At 63.5% G+C, this 27,531-nt stretch overlaps 1 protein-coding gene across 5 annotated transcripts; it reads left to right on the top strand.

Annotated features, from left to right (window-relative positions):
• The first annotated feature begins 358 nt into the window (after positions 1–358).
• Positions 359–27,531, top strand: Inf2 (inverted formin 2). 5 transcript variants are annotated; one of them, XM_076849544.2, is made up of 23 exons: positions 359–466; positions 10,977–11,376; positions 12,485–12,600; positions 12,667–12,826; positions 13,348–13,381; positions 14,333–14,474; positions 15,077–15,218; positions 15,398–16,222; positions 16,745–16,890; positions 16,965–17,026; positions 17,434–17,536; positions 17,699–17,784; positions 18,185–18,285; positions 19,473–19,543; positions 19,617–19,724; positions 20,102–20,172; positions 20,387–20,507; positions 20,819–20,983; positions 21,173–21,275; positions 21,382–21,540; positions 22,001–22,642; positions 23,136–23,192; positions 26,210–27,531. In XM_076849544.2, exons 2-22 carry the CDS (start codon positions 10,986–10,988, stop codon positions 23,189–23,191), a joined length of 3,804 nt encoding a protein of 1,267 aa, XP_076705659.2. In that variant the 5' UTR covers positions 359–466; positions 10,977–10,985; the 3' UTR covers position 23,192; positions 26,210–27,531. The 5 variants fall into 5 exon arrangements, 4 of the variants coding, with proteins under 4 accessions (XP_076705659.2, XP_076705657.2, XP_076705655.2 ...); XM_076849542.2 differs by lacking the exon at positions 359–466 and adding an exon at positions 975–1,092; XR_013090719.2 differs by lacking the exon at positions 359–466 and adding an exon at positions 9,270–9,434 and having other exon boundaries at positions 22,758–23,192; positions 26,210–26,252.

Genomic DNA, 27,531 nt, shown 5'->3' with positions numbered 1-27,531 from the left:
TCCCTGCCCCCAGGTGGGACCACACCAGGATACTGCTGGGGCCCAGGAGACGTGGAGGCCAGAACCCTAGCTGGGGGTGGTGGGCAGAAGGTAGGGCCTCCACAAGGACTCATGCATTCCAAGAATGGCTGAGTCCCTGCACAGAGAAGAGCCAGTCAGTGCTGGCCCTGGTGGCTCCCCTGGGCTCACCAGGCACTCAGGGCTCTCCTTGGGCAGTGGCCGGCAGACAGGCTGCTTCTGTACTGGGGCTGAGCCAGGGAGATTTCCAGGGCTGAGGCTGCTGGGACTGGGAGTGAATCTGCTCCAGGAGTAGACATTCAGAGACCAGGAAGGATGGGGGAGTATGTGGAGCACCCAGAGGGCATGCCATTGGCTGCAAGGTTGGGAAGCCACCTGGACCCAAGTCTGAAGAGCCTTCTCTGCACCTGGGCTGCGCAGTCCGCACACAGTGGAGAGTCAAGGCCAGGTGAGAGGTAACCCTCATGCAGGGTCCCCATCCACGGGGGTGGGGGGGGTGGGGGGGTATGCTGTCCATTCCCAGAGGGGAGCTGCCTCTGGACGCAGGTTTGACAAGGCTCTCCTTTACCCACAGGGAGAGCGCCAAGGAATCCCGTATCTCTGCCTCCGTGGGGTGGGCTCGCCAGAGTTAGGGCTATCCTTGGGAGTGGACCTTGAGGATCCTAGGAGGGCAGGGGAGTCGCGGGGGAAGGGGCAGGCAGCTGACAGTGAGCTCCGACTAGGGGGACGAATTCCCGCCGTCTCCTATCCCGGTCTGCGCCCACCAAGGCTAGGCTGGCAGGGTGGAAAAGGGGACCCACCAGGGCGTTCTCATGGGCGCGCGGGGAGACCCCTGCAAGCTCCCTTCTCGGTCGCAGCGGGCGGGGCCTCCCCGGCGACCCCACCCCAGCCCGCCCCCCACGTGGCCGCTGGCGGGCGGGGCCGCGCCTCCCTTTCCTCCGTCGGGCCCCGCCCGAGCCCGCGCTAGCCGGGTCTGATTGTGCGGAGCTCCGCAGTGGGGCCGACTGCCCGCGGCCCCCGACCCGCCGGGACCCAGCGCTGGCCGCGCCACCGCCCCGCCGGCGCCCCCACCCGGTAAGTCCGCAGCCCCCGGGCCGGCCAGGACCCCAGGGTAAACTGAGTCCGGGAGGAGGCGGGGGCGCTGCGCGCTTGGAAGGGGACTCCGAGCCCCCGCGGGCGCGCCCCGAGTGATGGCGCGGGCCCGCGGGGCGGCGGGGGACCAGTTCCCGGGGTGGGGACTTGGCGCTCCTGGCCTGGCTGTTCCGCGCGCCCCGCCCTGGTCTGCGGCCGGCGCAGAAGTGCGGCCAGAGCGCGCACCACCGGCGGGTGGCGGGCCAGGATCCCCTGGGCCTCCCTGGGGCAAGCAGTTCCCGCCTCGCGGCTGCCACATCCTGACCGTGAATCAGCCACAGTTGAGAGAATAAACTTCAACTCTGGTCCCCTGCCCCGGTGGCACCCCAGGCGTGGGCGGGTCTGCGGCCGCACCCTGACTGCTAGGTTTCTAGCTGCCCTTGCGCTGGTGGGTGCTGCCCCGCCCTAGCACACCAGCGCCTGGCCTTGGGGAGTGTGCCCCCTCACAGTTGAGATTGTTGGGGGTGGGAGTGTTTTTATGCTCCTCTTCCTAGGCAGGGACCCCAGGAGTGACCATGACTTTGGGAGGGAGGCCTGTGCACTGCCCCAGCCCAGCCCACAGCTGACCCTGGGGAGCACAGTCCCGAGGCCAGGTCTTTCTGATCCTCCAGCCACCCAGGACTCCAGGCTGCACAGTGGCAGCACCACACCCCAGCTGGTCAAACCCAGAGTCGGGGTGGCACGGGTGCCTGCACCCAGGCTGGAGTGGGGAAGTTCCTTTCTGCCATCCTTGTCCCTGGCTCTGGCAATGCCATGGGTGGGACCCTGCCTCTCTGGGTCTCAGTTCCCACCTACACTGAAGAGTGGGATCGGCTGCTGAGGCACAGATGTCCTCCCTGCTGCCCTGCAAACCTGGCTCAGGGAGCTGCCCAGGGCAGGGCCTTCAGGAAGTGAACACTGTGGCCTTTGGTTGCAGGAATGGGGTCTGAGGCTTCACCCTGCCCTTGTCCCCTCAGGTCATCAGCAACTTTCTGTTAAAAAAGTCAGTTTGGCCCCCAGAGCTGCAGACACCATTGCCTGTCTACCTCCCAGCCTCCCCAAGAGCTGGAGCTCAGATATCAGAGGCCCCCTGGCAAGCAAAGGGCGAGTCTCCAGGAGGACTGAGGGGCAGGAGGGGCTGCCCTCCCTCCGTGAACCGGCCCAGCAGGCTGCTGTGGAGGGCTCTGCTCTCCAGGACCTGGTAACTGGTAGGGCAGAGAGTTAGCCCTCGTCACCCTCCCCACTTTGTGGGGGTGCTGACGCCTGTCAGCTAATTGCACAGGCTGTGTGCTCTGGGACTGAGCCTCCTACCTGAAGTAGACTCCGCCTGCCATCAAAGTGCAGTTGTTTCCAGGTTGGGAAAGTTTCAGGGTCGTGAAGGCCACGGGAGGACATGGGCTCCTCTGCAGCTTGGCAAGGTGGAGCTCACCAGCCCTGGGTGGGGCAGTGGGTGCTGTCTGAGGCAGGCTCAAGCCCCAGCTTTTTGAAGTGCCTTGTCAAGGACCCCATGGTGGGAGGGATAGGGCCTGACTCTGCTGCCTGATCCCCCCCCCCCCGCTTTGGTCGTGCATACAACAGGAGTCTAATAGGGGGACACAGTGGACATGGCCCAGTGGACACAGTGCATTGTGGAGGGCATGCCCACTTCTGTGGACAAGGCCAGGAGAGCTGGGTGGCAGAGGCCAGCACAGCTAGTCTCTGAGGGGCTGTTCCTCAGGAACACCCAGTGTCAAGGACAAGGGGGTACGGGGGTAAGTGCCAGTCACTGGAGGTGTGAAAGCAGGCCCAAAACATGTGGCCTCCTGTTAGAGGCCTCTATCCTGCCGGCTCACTTTAGTGAGGAGACTCCTTCCCCCAGGTACTCAGACAGCCTGAGTCCCCAACCCGCTCACAGCTTCGTCTGCCCAGCACCTGCAACCTCTAGCTGACCACCAGCTGTGCATGAGCCAGGCAAGGAAAGCAGGGGCAACTCGGTCTGTCCCCCACGGGGGCTGTTGCAAGAACTCTCTTACAGCCCCTTTCTCAAGTGATTAAGTAAAGAACAGGGCTGGGTGCTGCCCAGGGTCCCCTCTGCCTCAGCCCTGAAGAGCTGGCCCAAGCCTGGCCTGTCTTCTGACCACTTATGGCTCCTGAGCGGTGTCTGTGAGCTGAGAGAGTGGAGGGAAGTGGACTGGCCTGCCATATTCCCACTGCTCCATCTGGCCCTCGTGCCTATCCCATGAGGTGCAAGTACTTCAAATGCTGTCCATTTCACGGGTGAGAACACTGAGGCGGAACCATTGGGTTACAGACTTGGGGTCATCCTTTCTGGCAGGAGACCCTTACCAAGCCCTGTGGGCATCTGCCCTTGTGCCAGCTGCCCCAGGCCCTGGAGCTGCTGCTTTATCAGGCATTGGGTCATGGTCTGGTGGGAAGACGGAAGCCAAGGCCCCTCCCCAGCACTATCTGAGGACAGAATGGCCATGGCCTCTTTCCTGTTCTATCTTCCCAACCCCTGTGGCTTCTCCCAGCTGCACCCTGCTACAGGAAGCAGGGGTGGGCAGGATAGCAGAGCGGGTAGAATGGGACTGGGACGGTCTGCAGTGGACAGCCAGTCAGGGCTCTGCCAGCCTCCATGCCCTTCTTCTTGCTCCCCTGGTGTGCTGGCACCCAGGAGGCCAGGCTGGGCCCTGGCCAGTAATGGAGGCCTCTGCAGAGTCCTGGGGCAGGTATCCTGAGCAGCAGGCCTCCTGCCAGCATGTGACCACAGCTCTCTCCACTGCCCCTTCCCTGAGCTGGAGCTGCTCTGAGTACTCCAGGTCCAGCATGAGAAGGGAGGGGAGGGTGGCCTGGAGAGCTGCCCCCCTCCCCTGGGGATGTGCCCTGGCCAGCCTCACAGTGGAGGCAGACATCTCCCCAGGCAGGGTGTGTGGCCTGGGCTGCCAGGAGGCCAATCTGACCACAGCCCAACAGGGAGACCTTGATGGACGGAAGGCCAGCCAGAAGACACTTGGGGAGATGGAGGCAGGGTCTGCTTTCCATTTTGCAGTTGGTGCCACTGAGCCCCAACATCAGAGCTGTGTGGAGACCAGTCCCAAGCACAGTGGGTCAGAGAGCCGGCAGGTGTCCTAGCTGGACATGCCCCGTGGCAGCTTCCCCCAGACAGTCTGCCATGGGCAGCAGGGGCTTCTCCGTGCTGAGCTTGATCTTGGTCCTTGTCCAGTGCTGGACATGGCCTGGAAGTCAGCCTCCGGCTGCATGAGAACATCTTCGTGGCCTCAGTCTCCCCATCTGTGCCTGGCCCTGGGCTGTGGCCTCCGCGTGCAGCCTGCCTCCCCCACCTTCCACGTGCCTGTTGTCCCCATTCTGCTCCAAGTACAGCTTGGCACTGCCGCCCGCGCCCAGCAGCAGGGGGCAGGCTGCTCTTCACTGGCCCAGGAGCTGCCTGTCCCCGCCTGTCTGCCTCCTGTGGGCACAGATGTGAGTGGCTTGAGAGCAAGATTCCTGGGGGACCCCAAGCTCAAAGGACCCAGGCAGGAGAGCAGGGGCTGCTGGGCCCAGGAGGTTGCCTCTGAGGGGTGAGGGGTGGGCACTGTGGGCAGTGCTGGCCAAGCCAGCTGAGGGCAGGAGCCACAGGCCCCTGGAGAACACCCTGCCCATTTTACAGATGAGAAAACTGAGTACAGAATCTGCTGGCTTTCCTGAGGGCCCTGGCCCCGACACTTCCCCAGGATGCCAACAGGCATGCCACACCCATGCCAAGGATGTCACTCACCCAGTCAGTTCCGACAGGTCCCCTGGTGCTGGCTGTGGAGGGGCAGGAGCCTGGGAGACTAAAGCACTGTCCCAGCTGACTCCTGGTTGTTGAGCTGGCCAGGTCTTTGGGGTGTGGGCAGTCAGAGCACAGCCCTTTGCTGCAGCTCCAGGTCCAGGAGTGGCTTTGACATGCTCCTACGTGTGGAAGATGGGAATGGGAGTCCAGTGGGCCGTCCAAGGCACCTGTGCCCAGCTGTAGGCCCCTTTGCACCTGGAATCGGAGCTGAGTGCCTTCCCTGGCAGCTGCCCTCATGCTGGGGGCTGCAGGCCGGGCCCCTCCCGCTCCCAGGCTGCCTTTGTTCTCCCTGCTCCTGGGGGGTGGCCTGGTTCTGGGACACCTGTGGGGGCTTATGGAGCACAGGCTCAGGACCGGACATCGCCAGGCCCAGAGGAGCACTCAGCAGTCAGAACCCGAGTCCTGAAGCCGGCCATCCCTCCCTGGGGAGCATCAGGGAGACCCGGAGGGACAAGTGGCCAGTCTTGGGGAGCGGACCCGGCAGGCATCCTGGGATGAGGCGGGGCCTTCAGGCTGCCTGCCCTGTCACCCATTCAGCTCCTGTAGGTGGACAGGCCTGCGGCACATCAGCCCAAGGTCATCCCAGCACTGCCTCCTGCAGGGCTGGCAAGTCCCTTGGCTTCCTCATCTGAGCCCAAGAACCACACCCTGCACTCCACATTGCTGATGGGGCCCAGCACAGAGGGCGCTGCTGAGGCTGAGGACCTTGGACTCCAAGAGTCCCTGACTGGTGGCCACAGTCTTTGTCATTACCCCACGCCTCTCTCTGGCCCCAGACTCTATACCAAAACCCCCAGAATGTTGGAGGGGGCCAGGCCCTAAGCAAACACCCAGTGGCCCTACTCTGGGCAGCTGGGGAGACTGAGGCCCAGAGGGACCCCTCTGGTGACAGTGCAAGTCCAGGGCACCCTAGCCCTGCTTTATGTCAGAGCAGGTGGAAATGGAAGCCCAGCGTCCTGGCGTGGAGGCCTCCGCCTTCCTGTCCTCCTAAGGCGAGCTTAGTGAGCTGAGCTCAGGAGGAGGGGACTCTGAGACCACCCCAGCCCCTTATAGAGTCCCAGACACACAGTGCTCAGCACAGGCAGCCCTGTGCCAGACCCTCCTGCCCGGGCCCAGGCCAGGCATCGCCCACGAGCCCCAGCAGGCATTTCCTGTTTACTGTTTCTGTTGGCATTCAGCAGGTGTCCCAGGGACACGTCACAGGCATGTGGGTGAAATCCTACCCAAGGCTTCTTGCTCCTGTGATTCTGGCTTTGGATTCAACACTGCCAGGAGTGCCTTCCGCCTGCCCCCTCCTCGGACCCCCTTTTCTGGGCTGCACACCTCAGTGCTCCGCAGGGCCCTACTGTCCCAGCCTGCTCCCTGGCCACCGCCACCTCCGGCCCTATATGATCCACGGTCGTGGACATGCAGACAGTGGGTGGAAACTCCTCCACCCTTTCCTGAGACCTGCTGTACACAGGACTCCTACGTGGGCTGAACCCACAAGGCAGTGACCCCACCAGGCAGCCCTGTCCCCAAGGGCCTGCAGCCTGATGGGAAGGTGCTATACTTGCTGGGTCAGGCTCAAGGGAGCCCAGATTACAGTTAAGAGGGAAGTTGACGGGGTTGCAGCAGGACAGACTCAGCTCTGGGGGCTGCCCCTGAACTCCAGGGAGCTGCCAGGAACGCGAGCAGCTATGGAGAGCTGAGGGTTGCCAGGCAGTGGAAAAATTTGGGCTTTTGGAGGAGCTAAAAATACAGTGTGGCAGCCCCTGCTGCAGTTCCGGAATCCCGCTCCTGCCATGTTCTCCGCCCACCCCTGGAAGACAGGCTCCCTCCCTCACCCTCCCCACGCCTCTGCTGGGTCTGGGCCCAGAAGCATGCCAGCCCCCACGCTGGTGCCAGCAGGCCCCCTCAGACCTGCCACCCCACCCTAGGCCCCCCTCCCAGGCCTCACGTGCCCCCCCTGCATTGAGGTCCCCAGAGCCCCTTGGATTGGCAGTCCTTGCAGGGATGGGCCACAGATGGCAGCACCCACCTCCCCAGTGTCCAGGCTCAAGGGCCAGCCTGCTCATGGGGAGCCTGACCAGAACATGTCACGGGTCTCCAGGCCTGGTGGGGTTGGGGACCCAGGGACCCTGCCCTATGCCATATGCAGCAGCCTGTGGTTGACTCCTTGGAGGCCGGGGGGGCTGCGGTTTTCCCTGCTGCATGGGTGAGGGAGCTGAGGCCCAGAGGCTAAAGGGCTCACCAGGTCCCCCAGAGAGCCAGGATCCCCACGGTGGCCTGCTGGAGGCCAGGGTAATGTGCAGGCCTCCTGGCCACTGTGCACAGCTTGGTGCCCACCTGGGCAGCCACCCATCTCTGGCCCTGTTTCTCTACCCACTCAGCAGGGGCTGAGTAGGTGGTGTCTGACCTTGGGGGCAGCATTAGTCCTGCTCTGCATGCCCCAGCTCAGCCTGACAGGTGACTACCAGGCAGGGGCAGTGGCCGCCTGGCTTCCGTGAGCAGCACAGTGGCCAGGCAGAGGAGGCAGGCAGGAGTCATCCCGGGAGGTGGCCCAGGGGCTCTTGGACCTCTCTTCCAGAGGGCAGGGTGGGCCCTCAAATCTGGGATGGCCCCCACAGGGAGGGAGACCAGGCCTTTGGCATCCACAGTCTGTGCTGTGCCTGGCCCATCCCAGTGGAAACCCTTGTTGGTAGAAAAAAACTACTGGGAAAGAACCACAGTGACCCCAGCAATGTGGAGCTGGAGTCCCCAGGGCTTCAAGCACTGCACCTGAGGCCCTGTCCACTACGGTTTCACTGACTGGAGGGGGACTCTAGGGGCAGAGGGGACCTTTCTCAGTGCCCTGACCTTCAGCGTCCCAAGGGGCTGAGCCTAGGTGTTGGGCCCGCAGAGCTGGGACCCTGCGGAAGCTGTGGGAATGCAGATTCCTATGCCCCGGGGAGGCCACGCTGCTACCCCAGGGAGTCTGAGCTGAAGATAGTCCTGGGTTCTGGCTTGGGCCAGGCCCAGCTGGGACCCTGACTCTCAGCCTGAGGACTTGTAGGGGTGGAGGGGAAGGGCCAGCCGTGTGCGGACCGTGTCGACCTCCGTGAGCAATCCCGAGCTCTCACTTTGCCCCCACCCCAGTTCCTCTGTGCGGACCCCACTGCGTCCCACTTTGCAGATGGAGAACAGAGGGGCAGAGTCACTTGCCCAGGGGAACGTGGAACATGGCTGGTAAGCCCAAGAGGAGCTCTGGAGGCTTCCCGAGTGTTCCACATGGCCTCGTGACATCTGTAAACGGGATTCCCCTGCCCCGGTGCCCACGCGGAGCCCACGGGGGCCTGTGGAGGCTGCTTATTTGGAACCATCTGTGGGGGGTCAGCCGCCACCTCTTGTGCCTGGCAGGGACCTGAAGGCAGGCAGGGGAGGGAGAGAGCTTCATAGATTTGTCTGTAGAAAAGAGGGACGCCTCGGGGATGCGCTGGTGGAGGCCACCTGAAGAGGGGATCCTGCAGCTTAGGGGTCTGCCTTCCTGTGGTTGGTTCTAAGTTGGAAGCAGGTGCAAAAATTATGGAAACTGTCAATCATTAATCATGTCCCAGCTGTTGGGGCCAATTGCTGCCAGGTTTTGTTTGACATTTGGACTGGTTGCTACAAATCGTGGGTCGGAGTTCTGTCCATCAGTCACCATGGTCCCTTTGTGTACCCAGCTGCATCCTGCAGAGCTGGGATGTTTCCAGGAGGACATCCCTGGTCAGGGCCTGACCCTATGAATGAGCCCGTCCCCCATGGGATTTGGCAGCTTGGCCAGTGTCAGAGGGAAGAGTGCCCTCACCTTGCCTCTGGGTGTCTGGCTGAGTTCCCTGTCCCAGCTGACCCACAGCCAGCAGACCCCTGCCCCAACCTGCTGCCCCACACAGGGCCAAGTGGGGCAGCGTGCAGCTCAGCCCCAGGACAGGGCATGGGGCCAGGACACAACCTCCTGCCCAGGTGCTGCCCCACAGGCTGAGGGCTCCTGTCGGTTGGGGTCTATAGGGAGAGAGCCTGTAGTCCTGGGGAGGGTGGGTGCCCAGGGCCGGGAGGATCCTGAGCACCCTGACCTTTGGTCTGACAGCCTGGAGCCTGGTGGGTCAGTTCTAGGTGACTACTATCTCTGAAAGATCAGGTTTCTCTGCACCAAGGGCCCCTGGGGCTCCTGGCTGTCAGAGGCCTGGCCTGGGAGGGTTCACACTCCGTCCCACCCAGTCTGTGCCAAGGGGACGGCAGCTCTGGCCAATGGAGCAGAGGATGGGTGGGGAGGGAGGGTCAGTTCTGGGAGCCTCCTCAGGGTGGAGGGGATGTGCAGAGGCCGGCCGTCTTGGTCCTCTGGCTCTGGGAACCTGAGGCTGCCCGGGAGGGCCGAGGGCCGAGGTTGGTGGAGGCCACCCGAAGAGGGGATCCTGCAGCTTAGGGGTCTACGGTGATGAGAAGCCTGAGACAGGAATGGGTGGGCAGAGGCAGTCGCAAGGTTTTGCGCATTTGGGTAAGTGGACAGACGGAGGGAGGACGGCCTGAGGGCCAGGCCTGGGGGAGGGCACGGGCTGCCCACTCTGAGGCCCGGCATAGGACCTAGATTGAGGAGCCGTGGGGGCTGTATCCACCCAGATGGCCCCCTCACTGCCTGTAGGCCAGGGGTGTCCACACCCACAGCGCCCTAGGATGCTCCAGCCACCAGATGTCCAAGACACAGATGAGGAAACTGAGGCTTTGATAAGAATGACTGAGCGGAGGTCTGCTGATGGCCCGAGCTGGGTCCACATGCATAGGACACCCCTCTTGTCCACACCAGGTTCCCGCCAGAGGGGGCCCATGGGCCCTGCAGGGCAGGTGGATAAGCAAGAGATAGGGACTAGGCAGGCTAGGTGCTCCCAAGATGCTCACCAGGGCAAAGCCCAGCAGGGCCCCAGGGTGAGGGCAGGCACTGGGATCCAGAGCCTCCCTCGGCTTACTCCTCCAGTGTGGCCATGGTCTCCTGGGTGGTCCCTCTGGCCTGGGGTCTCCCCTCTAGTTTCCTGGGTGAGGGAGTACTTGATGCGAGGTTGCACTGGACATTTAGCAGACTCCAGGGTCACCAGCTGTGGGGCCGTGGGCATGTGACCCTGCCTCCCAGGGGCTGCCTTGTTTCTCCCACCCAAACCTGTCCAGTGTAAATGCCTGCTACGGGAGTGGACACAGCTGGGGTCAGGTGGAGGGTGCGGGGAGAGCCTGGGGCTTTGGAGGGGTCTGAAGCCCTGGGGCCGTGTTCCACCAAACCCTGCTTCCCACTCCCTGCACCACACTCTGGTTCTCAGGGCTAAATATAAGATCCAGCCATACATGGTTGCCTGAGGGCCTGGGATGCCCCTGACCTTTGAGGCCAGTCTCTGGGGACTACGGTGGGGACGGCGTCACAGCCAGCTGGACCCAGGCAGGGCCAGGGGTGGGTGGAGGTGAGAGCAGGGTGGTTTTGCCTGTCCTGTGTTCTGCTTTGGGGAAAGGTCTGGGCTGCAGTCAGCCTGTCGCCCCTGACCAGGTGCACCCCATGTGCCCAGCGTCCGCTCCTCACTGGTGCACCCTCCACCCACCGGAGGCAGCCAGGCCTGGGGAGACCGGCCTGGCGGGGCTGCTGCCCACTGGGGGCAACTGGAGCCCCATGACCCGCCCCTCCTCCCAGCCCTCCTGCCAAAGCTGTGGGCGGCCCAGGAAGCACCCAGAAAGAAGAGGGCGCTTTGTTGTGTCGCTGCCACTGCCCAGTGCTGTTCCAGCCAGCGTGGCCACTGCAGCCCATCAGAATCCAAGTTCTGCAGGGAGGGCGGGTCCTCTGACCCTGCTCTGAGCCTCAGGTCCTTGTGGGAATGGGGGACTCGCTGCCTGTGCAGGCCCAGGGGGGCCCTCGATGAGGCCTTCCCAGCTCCGCAGGGCTTGAGCTGGAAGCATGAGGGGAAACTGAGGCAGCGGAAAGTGGCATCCCCATGCCATGGTGACAGCTGGGCCCTGGCCTCCCCTCTGGCTGAGCTGACGGCCCTGTCCCTCTCGGACCCTGCAGTTTGGCAAGATGTCGGTGAAGGAGGGAGCACAGCGCAAGTGGGCAGCGCTGAAGGAGAAGCTGGGGCCGCAGGACTCGGACCCCACGGAGGCCAACCTGGAGAGTGCCGACCCTGAGCTCTGCATCCGGCTGCTCCAGATACCCTCCGTGGTCAACTACTCAGGCCTGCGCAAGCGCCTGGAGAGCAGCGATGGCGGCTGGATGGTGCAGTTCCTGGAGCAGAGTGGCCTGGACCTGCTACTGGAGGCGCTGGCCCGGCTGTCGGGCCGTGGCGTGGCCCGCATCGCGGACGCCCTGCTGCAGCTCACCTGCGTCAGCTGCGTGCGTGCGGTCATGAACTCGCAGCAGGGCATCGAGTACATCCTCAGCAACCAGGGCTACGTGCGTCAGCTGTCCCAGGGTGAGCCAGGCCTGCCCAGGTGACATGGGCGCAGCCCCTGGCTGCCAAGCACAGGGCAGGCCTGGGGCCCTGGGGCAGTAGGAAGTTGGGTCTGCAGGCCGCCTCTCTCCCTCCACCACTCGCCCGGGGTTGTCCCCATTCTCCCTCCGCCCTGTGACTCCGTCAACCCTATGCTGGCTCCACCCCTGGCTTCAGGCCCTGGTTCTCACAGTGTCCACCTGAGTGGCCCCCACATATGCTCCACCTGGCTCCAAGCCCTTGGACCTTAGCCATCGCAGCCCCATGTCTGGCCCACTCCTGCTATTGCTGTCCACCGCTCAGCACCCTCCACAGCTCTCAACCCTGCTGTCCCGGCTCCTGCCCCTAGAGGGCTTGTCCTTCCTGGCAGGCAGAGCCTGGCCTTGGCCTCTTGTGCTTACTGCTTCCTGCCTTGTGGCCCCAAGGGCTGCGTGTGCTTTATGTTCTGGCCCCATGGGGTCTCCCCAGGCTGTGGCCAGAGCTCATTGCGGCCTCTGTGAGACACATGGCAGTCTCTGGGTCCTCTGTCCCCCAGCTTGCTGCTCCAGGGACAGTGGGAACAGCAGGGGCCTGTGTGGTGAGGAAGCCAGAGGCCACCCATCTCTTGTCCAACGTAGGCCCACACCAACCTCAGCCCCTTCTAGGCTGGGCCCGGCTAGCCCCTGTCAAGCCCTGTGGCCTGTTCTCAGCAGGACGGAGGAGAGACCCCTCCGGAGCTTTCCCAGCTCGGGAGATGGGGTGGAAGGCAGAGGTTCAGGGGAAGAGACATCAGGCTGTCGGCTGGGAACACAGCTGGTACTGAGCTCGGGGAAAACAGCCCAGAGCCAGCGCAGGGGCCATCCTAGTCCAGCCTTATCTGACCCTGGGAGTGCTGGGGTCACCTTCCCCTTCCTCCAGGTGGTCTGGGAGGCAGGGTCAGCTTGGCAGGCAGGGCCCTGTGCCAGCACCTACTGTGGGCATGGGTGAGCGCACAGCGCCCCCTGGTGTCTATGTGCCAGGTCTGGAGGGCGTTCCCCCTGGCAGGCAGTGCCCTGAGCAAGGCTGGCCAGGGAGGGTGGATAGGGGACCCATGAGACACCCCCATCCGCAGCCCTGGACACATCCAATGTGATGGTCAAGAAGCAGGTGTTTGAGCTGCTGGCCGCCCTGTGCATCTACTCGCCTGAGGGCCACGCACTGACCCTGGATGCCCTGGACCACTACAAGGTGAGTGCCGGGCTGTGGCTGGTCGCAGGACCACCCCAGAGCACACTGACCCTACCCTCCCTGCAGATGGTGTGCAGCCAGCAGTACCGCTTCAGTGTCATCATGAACGAGCTCTCTGACAGTGACAATGTGCCCTATGTGGTCACCCTGCTCAGCGTGGTCAACGCTGTCATCCTTGGCCCCGAGGACCTCCGTACCCGCACCCAGCTGCGGAGCGAGTTCATTGGTAACTGCCACCCAGCCTGGTACCCTCTGCTGCCCAGGGCTCCTGACTGCCCTCTTCCTGGCCAGGCACCTGGCAGGTCTTCCCAAGAGTCCCCCTGGGCCAGCCCAGCCGGGGCCACTCCTTGGGGAGGTGGGACTACAGCAAGACCTGCCCCCACCCCCAGGAGCCGGGCAAGGGCACTGTTCCAGGGTAGGAGAGTCTCCTGCCACCCTTGTGCCTTTAGTGACCACAGGCCTCAGAACTGGACATCCGTCTCCGTTTAGAGGCTGGTTGGGCAGGATAAGGGTAGTCTGGTCCCTAATTGCAGTACTGCCCACTCTGGCAGTGACCACTGAAGGAGTACCATGGTGTAGCCAACATGTCACCCACCTCTGGAGCCTCAGGACCCTGATGTCCTGTGAGCCGGGTGACGCGTGCAGTGGGGTGAATGGGCGGTGGTGGTAAAAGACTCAGATACGAGGCAGGAGACCCGGGGGACAGAGGCAGCCTCTGAACCCTCTGACCCCCCCATCCCTTTCCAGGGCTGCAGCTCCTGGACATTCTGACCCGACTGCGGTGAGTCCCTGCTGTGGCTGGTCTTGCTGGCCACCCCTCTGCTCCCCAGGCTGAGCCCACCTTCCCTGGTGTCCTGGCCTGGCCCTAACAGACCTTAGATGGCAGAGGTGGCTTCCAGGAGAAGCCCCAGTGGCCTGCCCCGAGGCCGGGTCTCAGGCTGGCACCCGGTGCTCGAGTAGCCAGACACAGTGCGAGACGTTCGGGTGGTTCAGACCGAGCCCAGGGATCCCCAGGAGTCACGCTGGCAGCCTTTCATCCCTCCTCTGAATCAAGTGTGTTCTAGTTGCTGACTGGGAATCCTACCCTGCCAGACCCACCTGGCCAAGAACCCCCATCTCAACCTCAGGACTATACTTACTGGACTCCCACCCGGGAAGCCAGCCTGGGGTACTCAGCAGGGCATGGTTCTCTCAAGCTAGCCTTGGGCAAAGGTCTGCTGAGTGGATGGCAGGCCAATTTGGGGGTGGGGGTGCTGAGGGCTTTGCTCATTGGCCAGGCTGAGCTGACTGGCAATGCCTGAGCCCAGTGAACACTCAGGCCCTCCTGCTGGGGCCAGAAGCCCCGCCCCCTGCTCCCAGGTAGGCCTGGTGGACCTGCCTCAGGTGTGGTCTTGACCACACCCTCCCATCCTCCGGAGGAAGTCCTGGCTCTACCCTGCACTTAGCCCTCAGGAGAACTCGAGCATCGTGTATGAGGGGTGTGGAGATGCCCAGGTGGGCAGCCCAGCAGGTTGCGAGGCTCCAACCTGAGCCCACCTCTCAACCTGCTACCCCTGGCTGCCGTGGCCACATGTCAGACACAGGGATGTCCAGGAGACTTGCCCAGTGTCCTCGGGTCAGCAGAGCAGGAACAGATGTGCAGTGGGGCCCTGGGCCACCCTGTCTCGCGTTCCTGGGGAAGCAGGGCTGATGGGAGCAGCAGGTCAGCTGGCCCCGGTCCCTCCTGCCCCAGAGACCTGGAGGACGCTGACCTGCTGATCCAGCTGGAGGCCTTTGAGGAGGCCAAGGCAGAGGACGAGGAGGAGCTGCAGCGTGTGTGCAATGGCCTCAACATGAACAGCCACCAAGAAGTCTTTGCATCCCTGTTCCACAAGGTGTGTTTGGGCTGCGCATGGGTCAGACCCTCCTGTGACCTGGCAGCAGAACAAGGGTCACACTCCAGGGGGCAGCAAGGGATGAGGGCGCAGAGGTGAGGCAGAGCCCAGAGCAGGCAGCCTGGGAACAGGGTTGGGACTGCAAGATCCAGAAGGATCGGTTCCAAGGGCCAGGGCTGCCCAGAGTTGCCCTGAGTTGACCATGCCATCCTGGGCCCCGGCTCGCTGGTCACTGTCAGAGGACTTTAGGGAACTACAGGGCCAGTTGAGAGTCTAGGAAACTGAGTTTGAGAGCACCCAGGCCCTCTAGCTCACCGACTCTGCACCACCCAGAAACATTTGGAGACATTTTTGCTTGGTCACTACTAGGCAGGGCATGCTCCTGGCATCAAATGGGTGAGAACCATGGATGCCATTTAATATCCCATAATGCACCCAACAGTCCCCAGAGTCACCCAGTAACACAAAGAACCCTGTCTCTGAGTTGCTCGTCACCAGGCCTTCAGCTATGTGAAGGGGGTCAGTGGGGACGGACGCCCTTGGCAGACAGGCAGAGGAGGGCACTGCCACTGACCTGCCCTCTGTCGGCCTGCCCCGCTCAGGTGAGCTGCTCTCCAGTGTCAGCCCAGCTGCTGTCAGTGCTACAAGGCCTCCTGCACCTGGAGCCCACCAGCCGCTCAGGACAGCTGCTCTGGGAGGCCCTGGAGGGCCTGGTGAACCGGGCCGTGCTCCTGGCCAGTGATGGTGAGCAGCGGGGTGAGCCAGGCAGGCAGAGGAGTCAACTTGGTGGGAAGAAGCAGGTCTTAGACCATGTGGGGAGGCCCACCCTGACCCCTAACCCATCCTCTGTCTGAGGGAGGTGGCCTCCTTCTGTCTCTGTCCCCAGCCCTCTCTCTTAACCCTGGACATCTCCCCTGCTGCAGCCCAGGAATGCACCCTGGAGGAGGTGGCTGAGCGTCTGCTGTTCAGCAGAGGGAGGCCCCGACCCACCTCCCTGGACAAGGCCCACAAGAGCATCCAGGCCAACCTAGGCCAGAGTCCAAGGGACAGGTCCCCCCAAAACACTGCTGCTCCCATGGCTGGCATGGAGGGCCAGCAGCAGGCCGCAGCTCCTGCCCACCAACACCCAGTTGGCCTCCAGAGCCCCAGTGGGGAGACAGCCCCTGAGCAGCCAGCACACCCCCCACCCCCACCTGCACCGCCCCTCCCCAGTTCCAGCCCTGGGCCCCTTTCACCCCCACCTTCCCTGCCAAGCCTGGAAGCTGTGTCTCCCCGAGTACCCCCTCCACCTCCATTGCCAGGCCTAGGGTCCATGTCTCCTCCCCCAGCACCCCCTCCACCCCCACCTCCTTTGCCTGACCTGGGGACCACTCCTTCCCCAGTACCCCCTCCACCTCCCTTGCCAGACCTGGGGACCACGCCTCCCCCAGCACTGCCCCCACCCCCGCCTCCCTTGCCAGGCCTGGGGGCCATGTCTCCCCCAGCACCCCCTCTGCCACCTCCCCTGCCTGGCGCCTGCGGGATCTTGCCCCCACCACCTCCTCCACTCCCCCCACCACCGCCTGGAGGGGGCTGGGGCCCCCCTCCACCTCCAACCCTACCTGCGGGTGGCGTGGAAGAGCTCATTGTGGCCCACGTGGACCACAGCCTGGGCTCGGCCTGGGTCCCCAGCCACCGCAGGGTGAACCCACCCACAGTGCGCATGAAAAAACTGAACTGGCAGAAACTTCCATCCAACGTGGCCCGAGGTGAGGCTGCGGAGCCCGAAGGCTGGTGCCACACGAGAGGTGCTGGGGAGGGGTGGTGCACCTGCATTTGCCCACTCTTGCATGGCCAGGGCAGCCTGGGTCCTGCTCATTCTCAGTTTCATGTGGTTTGGTGTGGGGCAGGGCCGGAGCAGGGCAGAGGCTTCCTTTGAGGTCCCTCTGGTCCTGTGGGCAGTGTGCATCTCTGGTACTACAGCCCATGCCCAACCCTGTGCCTGGCACCCTGGGGCCTGGGGTGCTGATGCTCAGAGGAGGCCCAGGCCAGACAGGGCAGGTCACCTACCATGTGGATACATGAGTGCATGTCCACATACGTGCAGAGTAGAATAGCAGCCAGGGGTCTTCCTTTGCCAGTCACTTATTAAACGCCTGCTGTATGCTTGGCCTAGGATGGCGTCCAGGCAAGGTACCCTTGACGGCCCTCAGAGGCCTGGCCCACCTGGCCCTGCCCCCCCCAGACCTGGGAGGGGGTGTGAGCTTGATGGTGGTGCCCCTCTCCTGCAGAGCGCAACTCCATGTGGGCGACACTCAGCAGCCCTGGCACAGACGCGGTGGAGCCTGACTTCTCCAGCATTGAGCGGCTCTTCTCCTTCCCCGTGGCCAAGCCCAAGGAGCCCACAGCTGCCCCAGCCAGGAAGGAGCCCAAGGAGGTAGGCATGGGGCAAGGATCATCAGGGTCCCCCCATGTCACCCTCTGGGACCCATTCATGTGGCGGTTTTCCAGGTCACTTTTCTTGACTCCAAGAAGAGCCTGAACCTCAACATCTTCCTGAAGCAGTTTAAGTGGTGAGCCTCTCCAGCCAGCCCGGCCGGCAGCGCCCTCTGCGGTCTACTCTGGGACAGTGCATGCTCCTTCCCCAGGGCCGGAGACCCTAGAGGCCGCCAGTCCTGGCTCTTGAGGAAAAAGGCCCAGAGCATCCAGGACTTTCCCCCAAGGTTATGGGCAAGCTGTGGCCAAGTCAGTCACATGGTCCCGCCTCCCAGCCCAGGTTCTCCCAAGCTGCAGCTCAGGCACTGGCCCCTGCAGGAGCTCACTGGGTGACCCTGAGCTGTCTCCACCCACCCCATCTCCTAAGCAGCCCTCTGGAAGCCGGGTACTGACAGGGAGTGAGCCGTTGACCCTACCCTCATTATCACGTGACCCTGGGCAGATAGCTTGCCCTCTCTGTGACCCCCTCCCCTCACCCCTTCAGCTCCAACGAGGAGGTCACCGCCATGATCCGGGCTGGGGACACGGCCAAGTTTGACGTGGAGGTTCTCAAACAGCTCCTGAAACTACTTCCAGAGAAGCACGAGGTGAGCTGGGACCCTGGCCCCCGAGCAGGCAGGAAGGGAGGTCCCAGCACCTCTCCACCCCAGGCGGTACTGCTGCAGGTGGTGTAGGCTGGGAGCAGCCCGGGGGCCTTCCTGAGGAGGGGGGCTGGCGTGCACCCCTGACCACGTGGTCTCCTCGGGCAGATCGAGAACCTGAGGACATTCACAGAGGAGCGAGCCAAGCTGGCCAACGCCGACCAGTTCTACGTCCTCCTGCTGGACATTCCTTGGTGAGTAGCCTGCCCAGAACCCAGGGAGGGAGAGGGCAGAGGGGCCCTGGACAGCTGTCTGGCTGCCAGCGTCGCTCCTGCCCCACATCCCCCACCCATTCCCTCAAAGAGAGGGCTCTGGGGCTCCCAAGAGGACCAGGGTCTTCCTGAGAAGGCCTCTCCAGCCCAGGCTGCCCTGGCTATAGGGGAATGGGGTCTTTCCCTAGGCCCCTGCCTGGGCCCACCTCGTCCTGGGGCAGGCCCTAAAGAGCATGTGGAAGGGTCCAGGCTGTGGGACCCCTCCTCTGCCCTGCCCACCAAATCCAGAACTCTGTGCCCAGTGGACTCTTAGGGCCCCCACACTGCAGAGCCAGGCAGGCTTTGGGAGCCCCCAGCCCTGACCCCTGCTCTGCCCGGACAGCTACCAGCTGCGGTTGGAGTGCATGCTGCTGTGTGAGGGCACGGCCATTGTGCTGGACATGGTGCGACCCAAGGCCCAGCTGGTGCTCGCCGCCTGTGAGAGTGAGTGGGCCTGGGGAGCCTGGGGACGGGCCTACCAGCAGGAGGGATGGGGGTTCCTGCTAAAGGCCGAGTTGTGGTAGCTGCAGAGGGCCCATGGGGTGCCCACCCCGACCTCACCAGAGACCACCCTGTCTCCACTACTGCCCCTGCCAGAGACACAAATGCATCAGACACACGTGTGCACGCAGTGTCCTGCATACACTGGCACAAGCGAGGGCAGACTAATGCGTGCACATACCTGTCAGACGCGCACACACACACACACACACACACCTCAGACACATACACACACATGCATACACCTGTCAGACACACACGCACACACCTGTCAGACCCCCATACACACCTCAGACACACATACACACACATGCACCTGTCAGACACACACATGCACACACCTCAGACACATACGCACACCTCACACACGCACAGGCACACGCCTGTCAGACACACACACGCACACACCTCAGATGCATTCCACACACACACACCTGTCAGACCCCCACACACACCTCAGACAAACATACACACACAAGCACCTGTCAGACACACACGTGTGAGACACATACACACCTCAGACACATACACACACGCACACACCTGTCAGACCCACACACACACCTCAGACACACACACACACACTCATGTACCTGTCAGACACACAGATGCACACACCTCAGACACATACAGACATCTCACACACACACGCACATGCACACACCTGTCAGACACACACGCAGGCACAGGTGCACATGCAGACTGCCACCTGTGAGGAAGGGACAGGGGTCTACCAAACCAAAGAACAGGGACACAGGTGGGACCCAATGACCAAGGCGCAGTGGATGTCCCCTCCCATCTCAGCCACTGAGCCAGGAGGGCTCCCTGCTGCCCAGAGGGGTGCTTAGCTGAGAACGAGGGCATTGAGGGTTCCAGAAGGTTCCTCCCAGTACCCTAGTGGCCCTAGTGGAAGGACAGGTGGTTGTGAGGGTCCAGAAGACCTCCGCCCCAGAGCCTCTGAGCTTGGTGGTAAAGGGCTCATGCCCACTGAGCCCCTGCCCCGTGTTCTTCCCCATGTTGGGCTGAGCTGGGGCAAGAGGCTTGAGGGTGGGGAGGGAGGAACAGACCCCACGCCAGGGCACCTGGGGCCTGGGGCCTCTGTGCCCGCCTTCAGCCCTGCCTGCCCGCAGGCCTGCTCACCAGTCACCGGCTGCCTGTCTTCTGCCAACTGATCCTGAAAATCGGGAACTTCCTCAACTATGTAAGTCAGGGACCTACCCCTCCACCCTCTAGGCCCCGGAGTGACAGGGAGACTCACTCCTGGTCCCTCCCAGGGCAGCCACACTGGGGACGCTGATGGCTTCAAGATGAGCACCTTGCTGAAGCTCACAGAGACCAAGTCGCAGCAGAACCGGGTGACGCTATTGCACCACGTGCTGGAGGTGGGCCCCAGCAGGACGGGCAGGCTGGAGTGTGCCCTCTGCCCAAGCCCCCACCCCAGCGTCCCCAGGACTCCCTCCAGCCTGCTGGAGCCACGCCACGGCCCCTCCCCAGCACGCCTCCCTCCTGCAGTCCCCGTGCCAGGACGGTCCTCCATCCCGCCCCAGGATACCCACCCCTGTTGGGAGTGAGGCAGTTCCAAGGCAAATCACACCTCCTCAAGATTATAGCCAGGCACAGGGAAGGGTCCCGAGGACCCAGGAGGCCCCAGGGCCGAGGACTTCCTAGGCCTCATTGCTCAGAGTTTGAGCCGGGGCAGGGGCATCCCCAGGTACATGGGGGGCCAAAATAGGGTCTCACTAGATGCATCCTATTGCAGGAAGTGGAAAAGAGCCACCCTGACCTCCTGCAGCTGCCCCAGGACCTGGCACAGCCCTCCCAGGCCGCAGGGTAGGCAGCTCTCCCCAGCCCGACCCCTGCAGCCCAGGCCAGACCTCAGCCCTGAGCTCTGGTCCCCACCACGAGGCACCGGCGGGCCGGGTCTCTGGCACCTGCAGTGTACGAAGCCTAAGGCCCCAGTAGGGTGTGGGCAGGGCCCCACAGTCGCAGTGTGGCTGGACCTCAGCTATCCCCTGACCAGGCCCAACCCTTTGACGCCTTTCAGAATCAACCTGGAGGTTATCCGCTCCGAAGCCAGCACCAACCTGAAGAAGCTTCTGGGGACGGAGCGGAAGGTGTCCACCTCTGACCCTGAGGTGCAGGAGCAGTATGCCCAGCGCCTCCAGGCAAGCAGGAGGGGCCCTGGGGCTGGCAGCCAGGCTGCCTGGTGGGCTCCCAGGAGGCTAAGCTGTGGGCAGAGCAGAGCCCAGGGGGCCTCCCGGGAGGGTGGCCTCTCGGGCTCCTGGCTTTATTTCTGGGAGAGAGGGGCCTCCCTGAGCCTGGGCCCCAGGCACCCAGGGGTGCACAGCGCCCACATCGATCCTGGGCTGACACCTGTGCCTGGAGGCTGTGGCTGCCACCTCCTGATGCAGGGGGTCCCACCCTACCCTTGGGCCCAGCCCGGGAGCCCTGGGTGGTGACCAAGTCCTGCCATCAGGACAGCATCGCAGCCTCCCAGGCTTTGGACGAGGTGTTTGAGGCCATCGAGCAGAAGAAGCTGGAGCTGGCAGACTACCTGTGTGAGGACCCCCAGCAGCTGTCCCTGGAGGACACCTTCAGCACCATGAAGACCTTCCGGGACCTCTTCACCCGTGCCCTGAAGGTGAGCCAGGAAAGGCCCTGGGCAGAGTTGCCCCTCAGTCTAGGGGGTGTGGGGGGTACAGCCACGTGAGCCAGCCTGGCCTGTCCCTTGTGCCCCTGCAGCCCAGGGAGGGGGACATGCCCACCGCAGGCTCACAGGGTGACTGGGGGCTGGAGAGCCGGGCAAAGGGGCTCCTGTCTGCCTGCACAGGAGAACAAGGACAGGAAGGAGCAGGTGGCAAAGGCGGAGAGGAGGAAGCAGCAGCTGGCAGAGGAGGAGGCACGGAGGCCGCGGGGCGAGGATGGGAAGCCTGGTGAGTCCTGGGGGGGCAGGGCCAGGTGGGGTGCCTCCCCGAAGAGCACCGCCCCGGGCCTCTCCTGCGGCTGAGAGCAGCTCTCTGCCTGTCTCTGGCTCCTCAGTCAGGAAGGGCCCTGGGAGGCAGGAGGAGGTGTGTGTCATCGATGCCCTGCTGGCCGACATCAGGAAGGGCTTCCAGCTGCGCAAGACGGCCCGAGGCCGGGGGGACAGTGAGGTGGGCAGCAAGGCCTCAGCAGAACTCCTGCGGGCCACAGTGCCAGGTGAGACCTGGCCCTCCTCCTCTCTTCGGGGTCCCTGGGAGCACTGGAGGGAGGGGACAGCAGAGGGCAGCTCTGACAGCGCGGCAAGGGGGCTGCCCCGGGTGGGTGCGTCTGTCCAGCCTCTGAGCAGCCAGGGGACATGGGGGATGGTGCCCACTGCATCACTGGGGCTCGGGGACCTGGGGTGGTGGGACAGGCAGGCCTCGAGGAGAGGCCCCCATTCCCAGGTGGCCACCTCAGGATCTGGGGACAGGGGTGGCTCATGTGGCCCCTTGGGTGCCCTCTATTGTCCATGTTGTGGGCAGTCTGAGGATGCAGGACCCTGTCCAGCCTGTGGGAAGCCACACATGAGGACCCCTGAAACAATGGAGTTTAAGGAGTCAGATGCACCTGGGGGTCAGGAGGGCTGTCCAGGGAGGGGCTGGGCTGGCCCTTCACTGACGCGTCCCTCCATCTACAGCAGCCGCCAATGACCCTGCACAGGGCCCCCGTGAGGACGCCAGCCACCCTGCCCCTGAGCTGGGCCTTGATGCTGCTGCAGCTGGGAGGCCACAGGGCTGGGACCTTGTGGACGCTGTGACTCCCAGCCCAGGGCCCCCCCGGGAGGAGGGCAGTCCGCGGCCCTTGGAGAGGCGCTCCTCCTGGTACGTGGATGCCAGTGACTTCCTGGCCCCCGGGGACACGCTGAACCCCCAGCCCTCCGAGGGGGCCTGGCCAGTGACTCTGGGAGACGCCCGGGCCCTGAAGCCCCTCCAGTTCTCTGGAGACAAGCCCCCCGGGGCCGAGAGTTCAAGCCAGGACCCGGAGGAGCTTGGAGGCTTGCAGGGCGTCCACCAGGCCAAGGCGCACGGCACAGGCCAAGGACCAGAGGACACAGCTATCCAGGGCCAAAGTGCTGGCCTCCCTGCCACAGGCCCTGGTGGGGACGAGGATGAGGAAGACACAGCCCCTGAGTCTGCACTGGACACATCCTTGGACAAGTCCTTCTCCGAGGACGCAGTGACAGACTCCTCGGGGTCTGGCACCCTCCCCAGGTCCCGAGGTCGGGCCTCAAAGGGGACAAGCAAGCGAAGGAAGAAGCGTCCCTCAAGGAGCCAGGAAGGTAACTTGGGGCCAGGCCAGCGCAGGTAGGGCTGCCGGCCTGTGGTCAAGCTCTGCGCCCCACACGGGCCCTGGCCTCTCCCTGCTGCCAGTGGCCCCTCTCCTGTCCTCTCCAGGGGTGCTGCAGGCGCAACCCCACCCTGGAAAGGGTTGAATAGTCTTGGGCGCACCACCCGGGGAAGCAAGCCGCACACAGGCGGGCAGCTATGGGGGCCTCCGCTGACAGGTTGCTGCTCCCCTGACCCACTGACCCTGCCCCACTCCCACTCCCACAGGGCCTGGGGGCAGGGCGGCTGCAGCCAGAGGCTGTGCAGGGTGGACTGGCGTGCAGCTGCATTGGGCTCAGTGGCCAGAGAACTGGGGCACTGGACCCCAGGGCACATGGTCCTGGGAACGTTGGTGAGGCTGGCCTGGTCCCGCGGCCCCCAGATGCCTCACTCAGGGCTTCCCCCCTGTGACAAGTGCTGAGAGTAGTTTCTCTTATTTGAAAGCAGAAGTTGCCCCTGGTTCTGACGCTAATGTAACAAAAAGACTGTGTGCCGTCCAGTGAGGTATGTACGCGCTGGCGCCTGTGGACTAACGGTGGCAGCGGGCGCTGGGCCTCAGCCTGCAGGATGCTAACCCTGGCCTCCCTCCAGCCTCCTGGGCGTAAATGCCCAGGCCTTGGTGGCAGGCTCCTTCCCGCCCTCCCTGCCGGGGAGGGCCAGGCTACCTAGCCTCGCTTTCCTGCCGCCTCCTCTGCTAGCACAGGATGCAACCTCAGAGCTGGCCCAGGCACACGGCCTCGAGAGGGCGGGTGGACAGCACCAAGCCGGGCTCCCTTCAGGACTCCGGGACACAGTGCCAGGTCTTTGGGTGTGGCTTAATCTCCTGGCCAGCAGGACAGGCTGAGGTTGCTCCTCTCCCACATCTAAGCCCTAACTGCTGCCCGCTAACCTGCAGCTTTGCTGAGCCCACACCTTCACTCCAAGTCGGCACCCAAGGCTGGGCCTCCCAGGTCCACTGCAGTCCTGCTGTGGCCCAGGTGCTGGCCAAGCACGCTCCCAGGGAGGCTGTAAGGAGACCAGGATAGTGTCAGGGGCAGATACTGTCCTTGCTAGGGACAAGGGTGGACAGGCCCCCTCTGCCCTGTGGCCAGGTCCTTGAGACTGCAGGCTGTTTAGGTGCAGTGTGTGTCAGTTGGTCTCCAGAGCTCGCATACGGACAGGACAGCCAGGGCAGTGGATGTGCCCAAGAGGCTGAGATGCAGCTAGAGCAGCCTGGCCCCCCGCGGGTGCCTGGCCTATATCTGAGGGAGGGCAGAGAGCCCGGCTAACCACGAGCTCCGTGAGCTCAGCTGAGGGGCCCAGCACCCGCAGCACTGCTCGGGTGGCCACATGTGGCCACGCGGCACATGGCCAGGCCTGATGCTCGGGATTTAGGCTCTGGGTGGGGTCTGCTGTGCGGTGGCCAGACCAGTGGAGACCAGAAGGTGTGCTTCTCTTTACAGTCAGTCGGCCCTCGCTGTGGGGCCCACCTACGCTTGGCCCGAGCCTTTGCTGCCTGGAGCTACTCTCTGAGCTGGGCTATCAGGTCACCCTGATAGAGGCTAGCTTGTGTCCCCACAGCTCTTCTCCCAGCTGCTGCCCTGGCCTAGGGGGCAGTGGGAACATGTAGTCTGTGGGCTTGGAGGGCTGGTGGTGACACGTGGCCCCGGTCCAGTGCCACCCTGGCTCAGTCTGCACCTGCTTCACTTCTGTCGTCCCCCCAGAGAACTGCCACCTGGGTGACTGGGGCCCCAGGAAGAAGTCCTGCCCTTCTAGTGTCCCAGCTCTCTGGGACAATGTGGCCCCGACAGGACATTGACGAGATCAGGACGACAGAGCCCTCTCCCAGAAGTGCAGAGGGCAAAGCCGAGGGCCATGGGAGAGCGTGGGTGGCGTGAGGCTGCCCCTCGTCACCCAGGGTGTGTCAGTCAGCTTCTTTGCTGCTGTGGCCAAAGGGACCCGACCAGCACAACTATAGAGGAGGAGACGTTGATTTGGGGGCTCACGGTTTCAGAGGCCTCAGACCAGAGACAGCAGGCCCCACTCCTCGGGGCTCAAGATGAGGCAGGACATCATGGCCGAAGAGTGTGGCCCAGGGAAGCAGCTGACACGTGACCAGGAAGCAGAGACTCCTCTCTCCAGATACAAAATAGAGACCCAAGGCCACGCCCAGGGCCACCTCCCAGCCACAGCCGCCACTTAGTCACCACTCAGTAACCCCACCAGGCGGGGGCTGAGGCTCCCCCAGCCCGGCCGTGTCTCCTCTGACCTTCCTGTGTTGCCTCACGTGGACCCTTGGGGGACACCTCACTCCAAACCCTAACACAGTGACATCGGCCAAGCACGGAGGCCCACAGAGCACCCTAGACACCAGAGCAGCTAGGCAGACGCAGCCCGGGTCCCACGGCACCTCCCAGAGGGGGTGTCTGGTGTCTCTGGAGGCGAGATTCTGTCCGCAGCCAGGGTATTTGGAGTCACTACTCAGTGCCCTCTGCTCCGTAGGTCCTGCCTCTTGTCTCCTCTGATGTTTTGGGAGATCCCGTGGCTCTGGTGTGTCTGGGTGGCCTCCCCCGGTGGGGACAGGAACCCTAGCAGAGGGTGCCGGGAGGGCCTGGGCTCTGTGCTGAGACGGTGGTGGCCACAGACCTCCCAGGATACAAGGCTACAGCTGGGGTGCCACCAGAGCCACACGCCCCTTGCCACCCTGCAGCAGGGTGCCCGTCGTCTCTTCTAGATCTCCCCCTCCTTTGCTGCCTCTGACTTCAGTGCAGGGTGCTCCACCAAGCCCGGCCCTTTCCTGTGCCTCGGGGTCAGCAGCCACCCCGTTCTCTGAGCACCCCTACTCTGGGCCCAGCCTGCAGTGCCCCCCCGTCTGGGTCCCTGGGGTGGGAGGGTCCTGAAGTCCCCCTGATTTTACCTTTGCTCCTGCTCACTGTCTCTTTTGAACATTGGGTTTTCAAACCCAGTCCCCCTGGGGAGGCCAGGATACTGCCTATACCCTGTACCAGGGTGGCAGTAAGGGACAGGTTTGGGATAGCTGAGTAAAGGCCATGGACAGGAGCCCAGGGTGCTGGGGACAGGGCACCTGTGGGGTCAGCAGGGAGGCGATCCAGCTGAGGGGACTGCTGGCACTGAGCCCTGGGGCTCTCAGCATGCAATGGAGAACAGGCAGGACAGAGTCCAGCAGAGGGGCCAGGAGGGGCAGGCATGGAGGCAGCTCCAGGTGGGATCAGTGAGTGTGGACATGGGGGAGCTAAGCCACGTGGTCCCATCTCAGCAGAGGATACAGCTTAGGGCACCAAGCCTCGTGGAGACGGGCCCTCCACAGGTGCCTCCTGCTCACATCATGTAGGTACCTTCCACCTGGATAAATTTTGCTGCCCCAGGGAAAGACCCTGGGGTCAGAGTGGACCTGGGATACATAACTCAGTCCTGGCAATGGTTGTAGAGGAGTGCAGGGGCCTAGGACCCTGAAGAGGGCACCCATTGTCGTCCCCAGCAAGGTAGTTTCTTATGATGTCATTTTCTCTTCCTTTCCACAGGCCTCAGACCCAAGCCCAAAGCCAAGTGAGAGAGCCCTGGCCAGCCTGGGCACAGCAGCGGGCAGCTGGATGTAATGTTAGAAATGAATGAAGCTTTCCAGGGCCAGGCTGGGACTGAGCCCCTGAGAACCAAACCTCCGTGCCTTGCCCAGCCAGGGCCTCCGGAAGCCTCCCTGGGTCCTCCTGGCTGGAACCCCGCAGGCACCCATGCCCTGGGCCCGCCCCCCCCCCCGGGCCTCTTGCACGCCCACCTGGTGATCTGCTCTTCAGCCACCCCCCAGCCCCGCACCTGCATGTGCCACAGTGGGCTCCTCCCATCGGCCTGCATCGCCTCCACGGCCCTCGGGAGCTGGGCCCCTGTAGTGGGCACAGCGCCCCTGTCCAGCCTGCCACTGCTCAGCTGCTTTTTAACTGGAATGCTGTCCCCTGAGGCCTCACTGTTCCTAGGCAGCTGGCTTGGGGACAGTGAGGGGGCTCCAGGCCCAGGGTGAGGCGGGCCCTGCTGTGGGCAGGCCAAGGCCCCCTCCGTTTCTGGCCCATGGAGGTAGGGAGGGGTCTGCCTATGGACACAGCCAGGCCTGCCAACCCTGCGCTGGGCTGGCCCCAAGGGATGGGGAGGGTCCACCTGCACAGCCACATGGTGGCTCTCAGCAGCTGCTGGGGGTCTCCTCAGTATCTGCCCTGTGAGGGGCAGCCCGGCCCTGCCTCCTCCCACCCCCAGGTGTGTGCTGAGGAGGCTGGAGGCCAGCAGGGACTCTGACCAATAAAAACCAAGCCTGGTCAGCGGTGACCATGGGTGACCATGTGTTCCGAGCCGTGGGCTGGGTGGAGAGGTACTTAGGTGCCGCCCCATTGTCTTGCCTTCCCACCAGCTGGGGGATGGCGGAGGGAAGAGGGGCAGGCAGTGGGTGGGATAGCAGGCCGGGCAGGGGATGGTGAGCAAGGTCTCTGCCCTTGGAAAGGGGAGGGGACAGCGCTCTCCCTGGTCCAGACTGGAGTCTGCCGCGTCTCCAGGGCCTCCCTCAGGTGCCTCGTCCACTTATACCAGAGGGAATTTGGGGCCTGAGGGCAGGCCCCCCTCAGCACTCTTCCTGTGGAGAGTGGGTGGAGGGACAGGGAGGGGTGGCAGGTTGAGACAGTGCAGGGGGTTGAAGCAAACACCTTCTAATTAAATTTTTTAAAAATTAGGGGCCGGGCTGTTGGTCAGTGTCAGAGCACTTACCTAGCACATGTAAGTAACTGTGGTGGGCAGTCCCTGACCACAGCAGTCAGGCACTGGGTTCGATCCTCAGCACCACATAAAAATAAATAAATAAAATACA

Source organism: Callospermophilus lateralis, chromosome 3 (assembly GCF_048772815.1).
Source record: "Callospermophilus lateralis isolate mCalLat2 chromosome 3, mCalLat2.hap1, whole genome shotgun sequence".
Taxonomy (NCBI): Eukaryota; Metazoa; Chordata; class Mammalia; order Rodentia; family Sciuridae; genus Callospermophilus; species Callospermophilus lateralis.
This window is presented reverse-complemented; position numbering and strand designations above follow the sequence as displayed.

Bases quoted from the DNA above. Each gene is read 5' to 3' on its own strand.
- Inf2 (XM_076849540.2), top strand. From the start codon at position 9,375: ATGAGAAGCCTGAGACAGGAATGGGTGGGCAGAGGCAGTCGCAAGGTT. The intron at 9,435-10,976 runs GTAAGTGGACAG...CGGACCCTGCAG, and splicing joins GCAAGGTTTTGCGCATTTGG to TTTGGCAAGATGTCGGTGAA. The intron at 11,377-12,484 runs GTGAGCCAGGCC...CCCCATCCGCAG, and splicing joins CGTGCGTCAGCTGTCCCAGG to CCCTGGACACATCCAATGTG.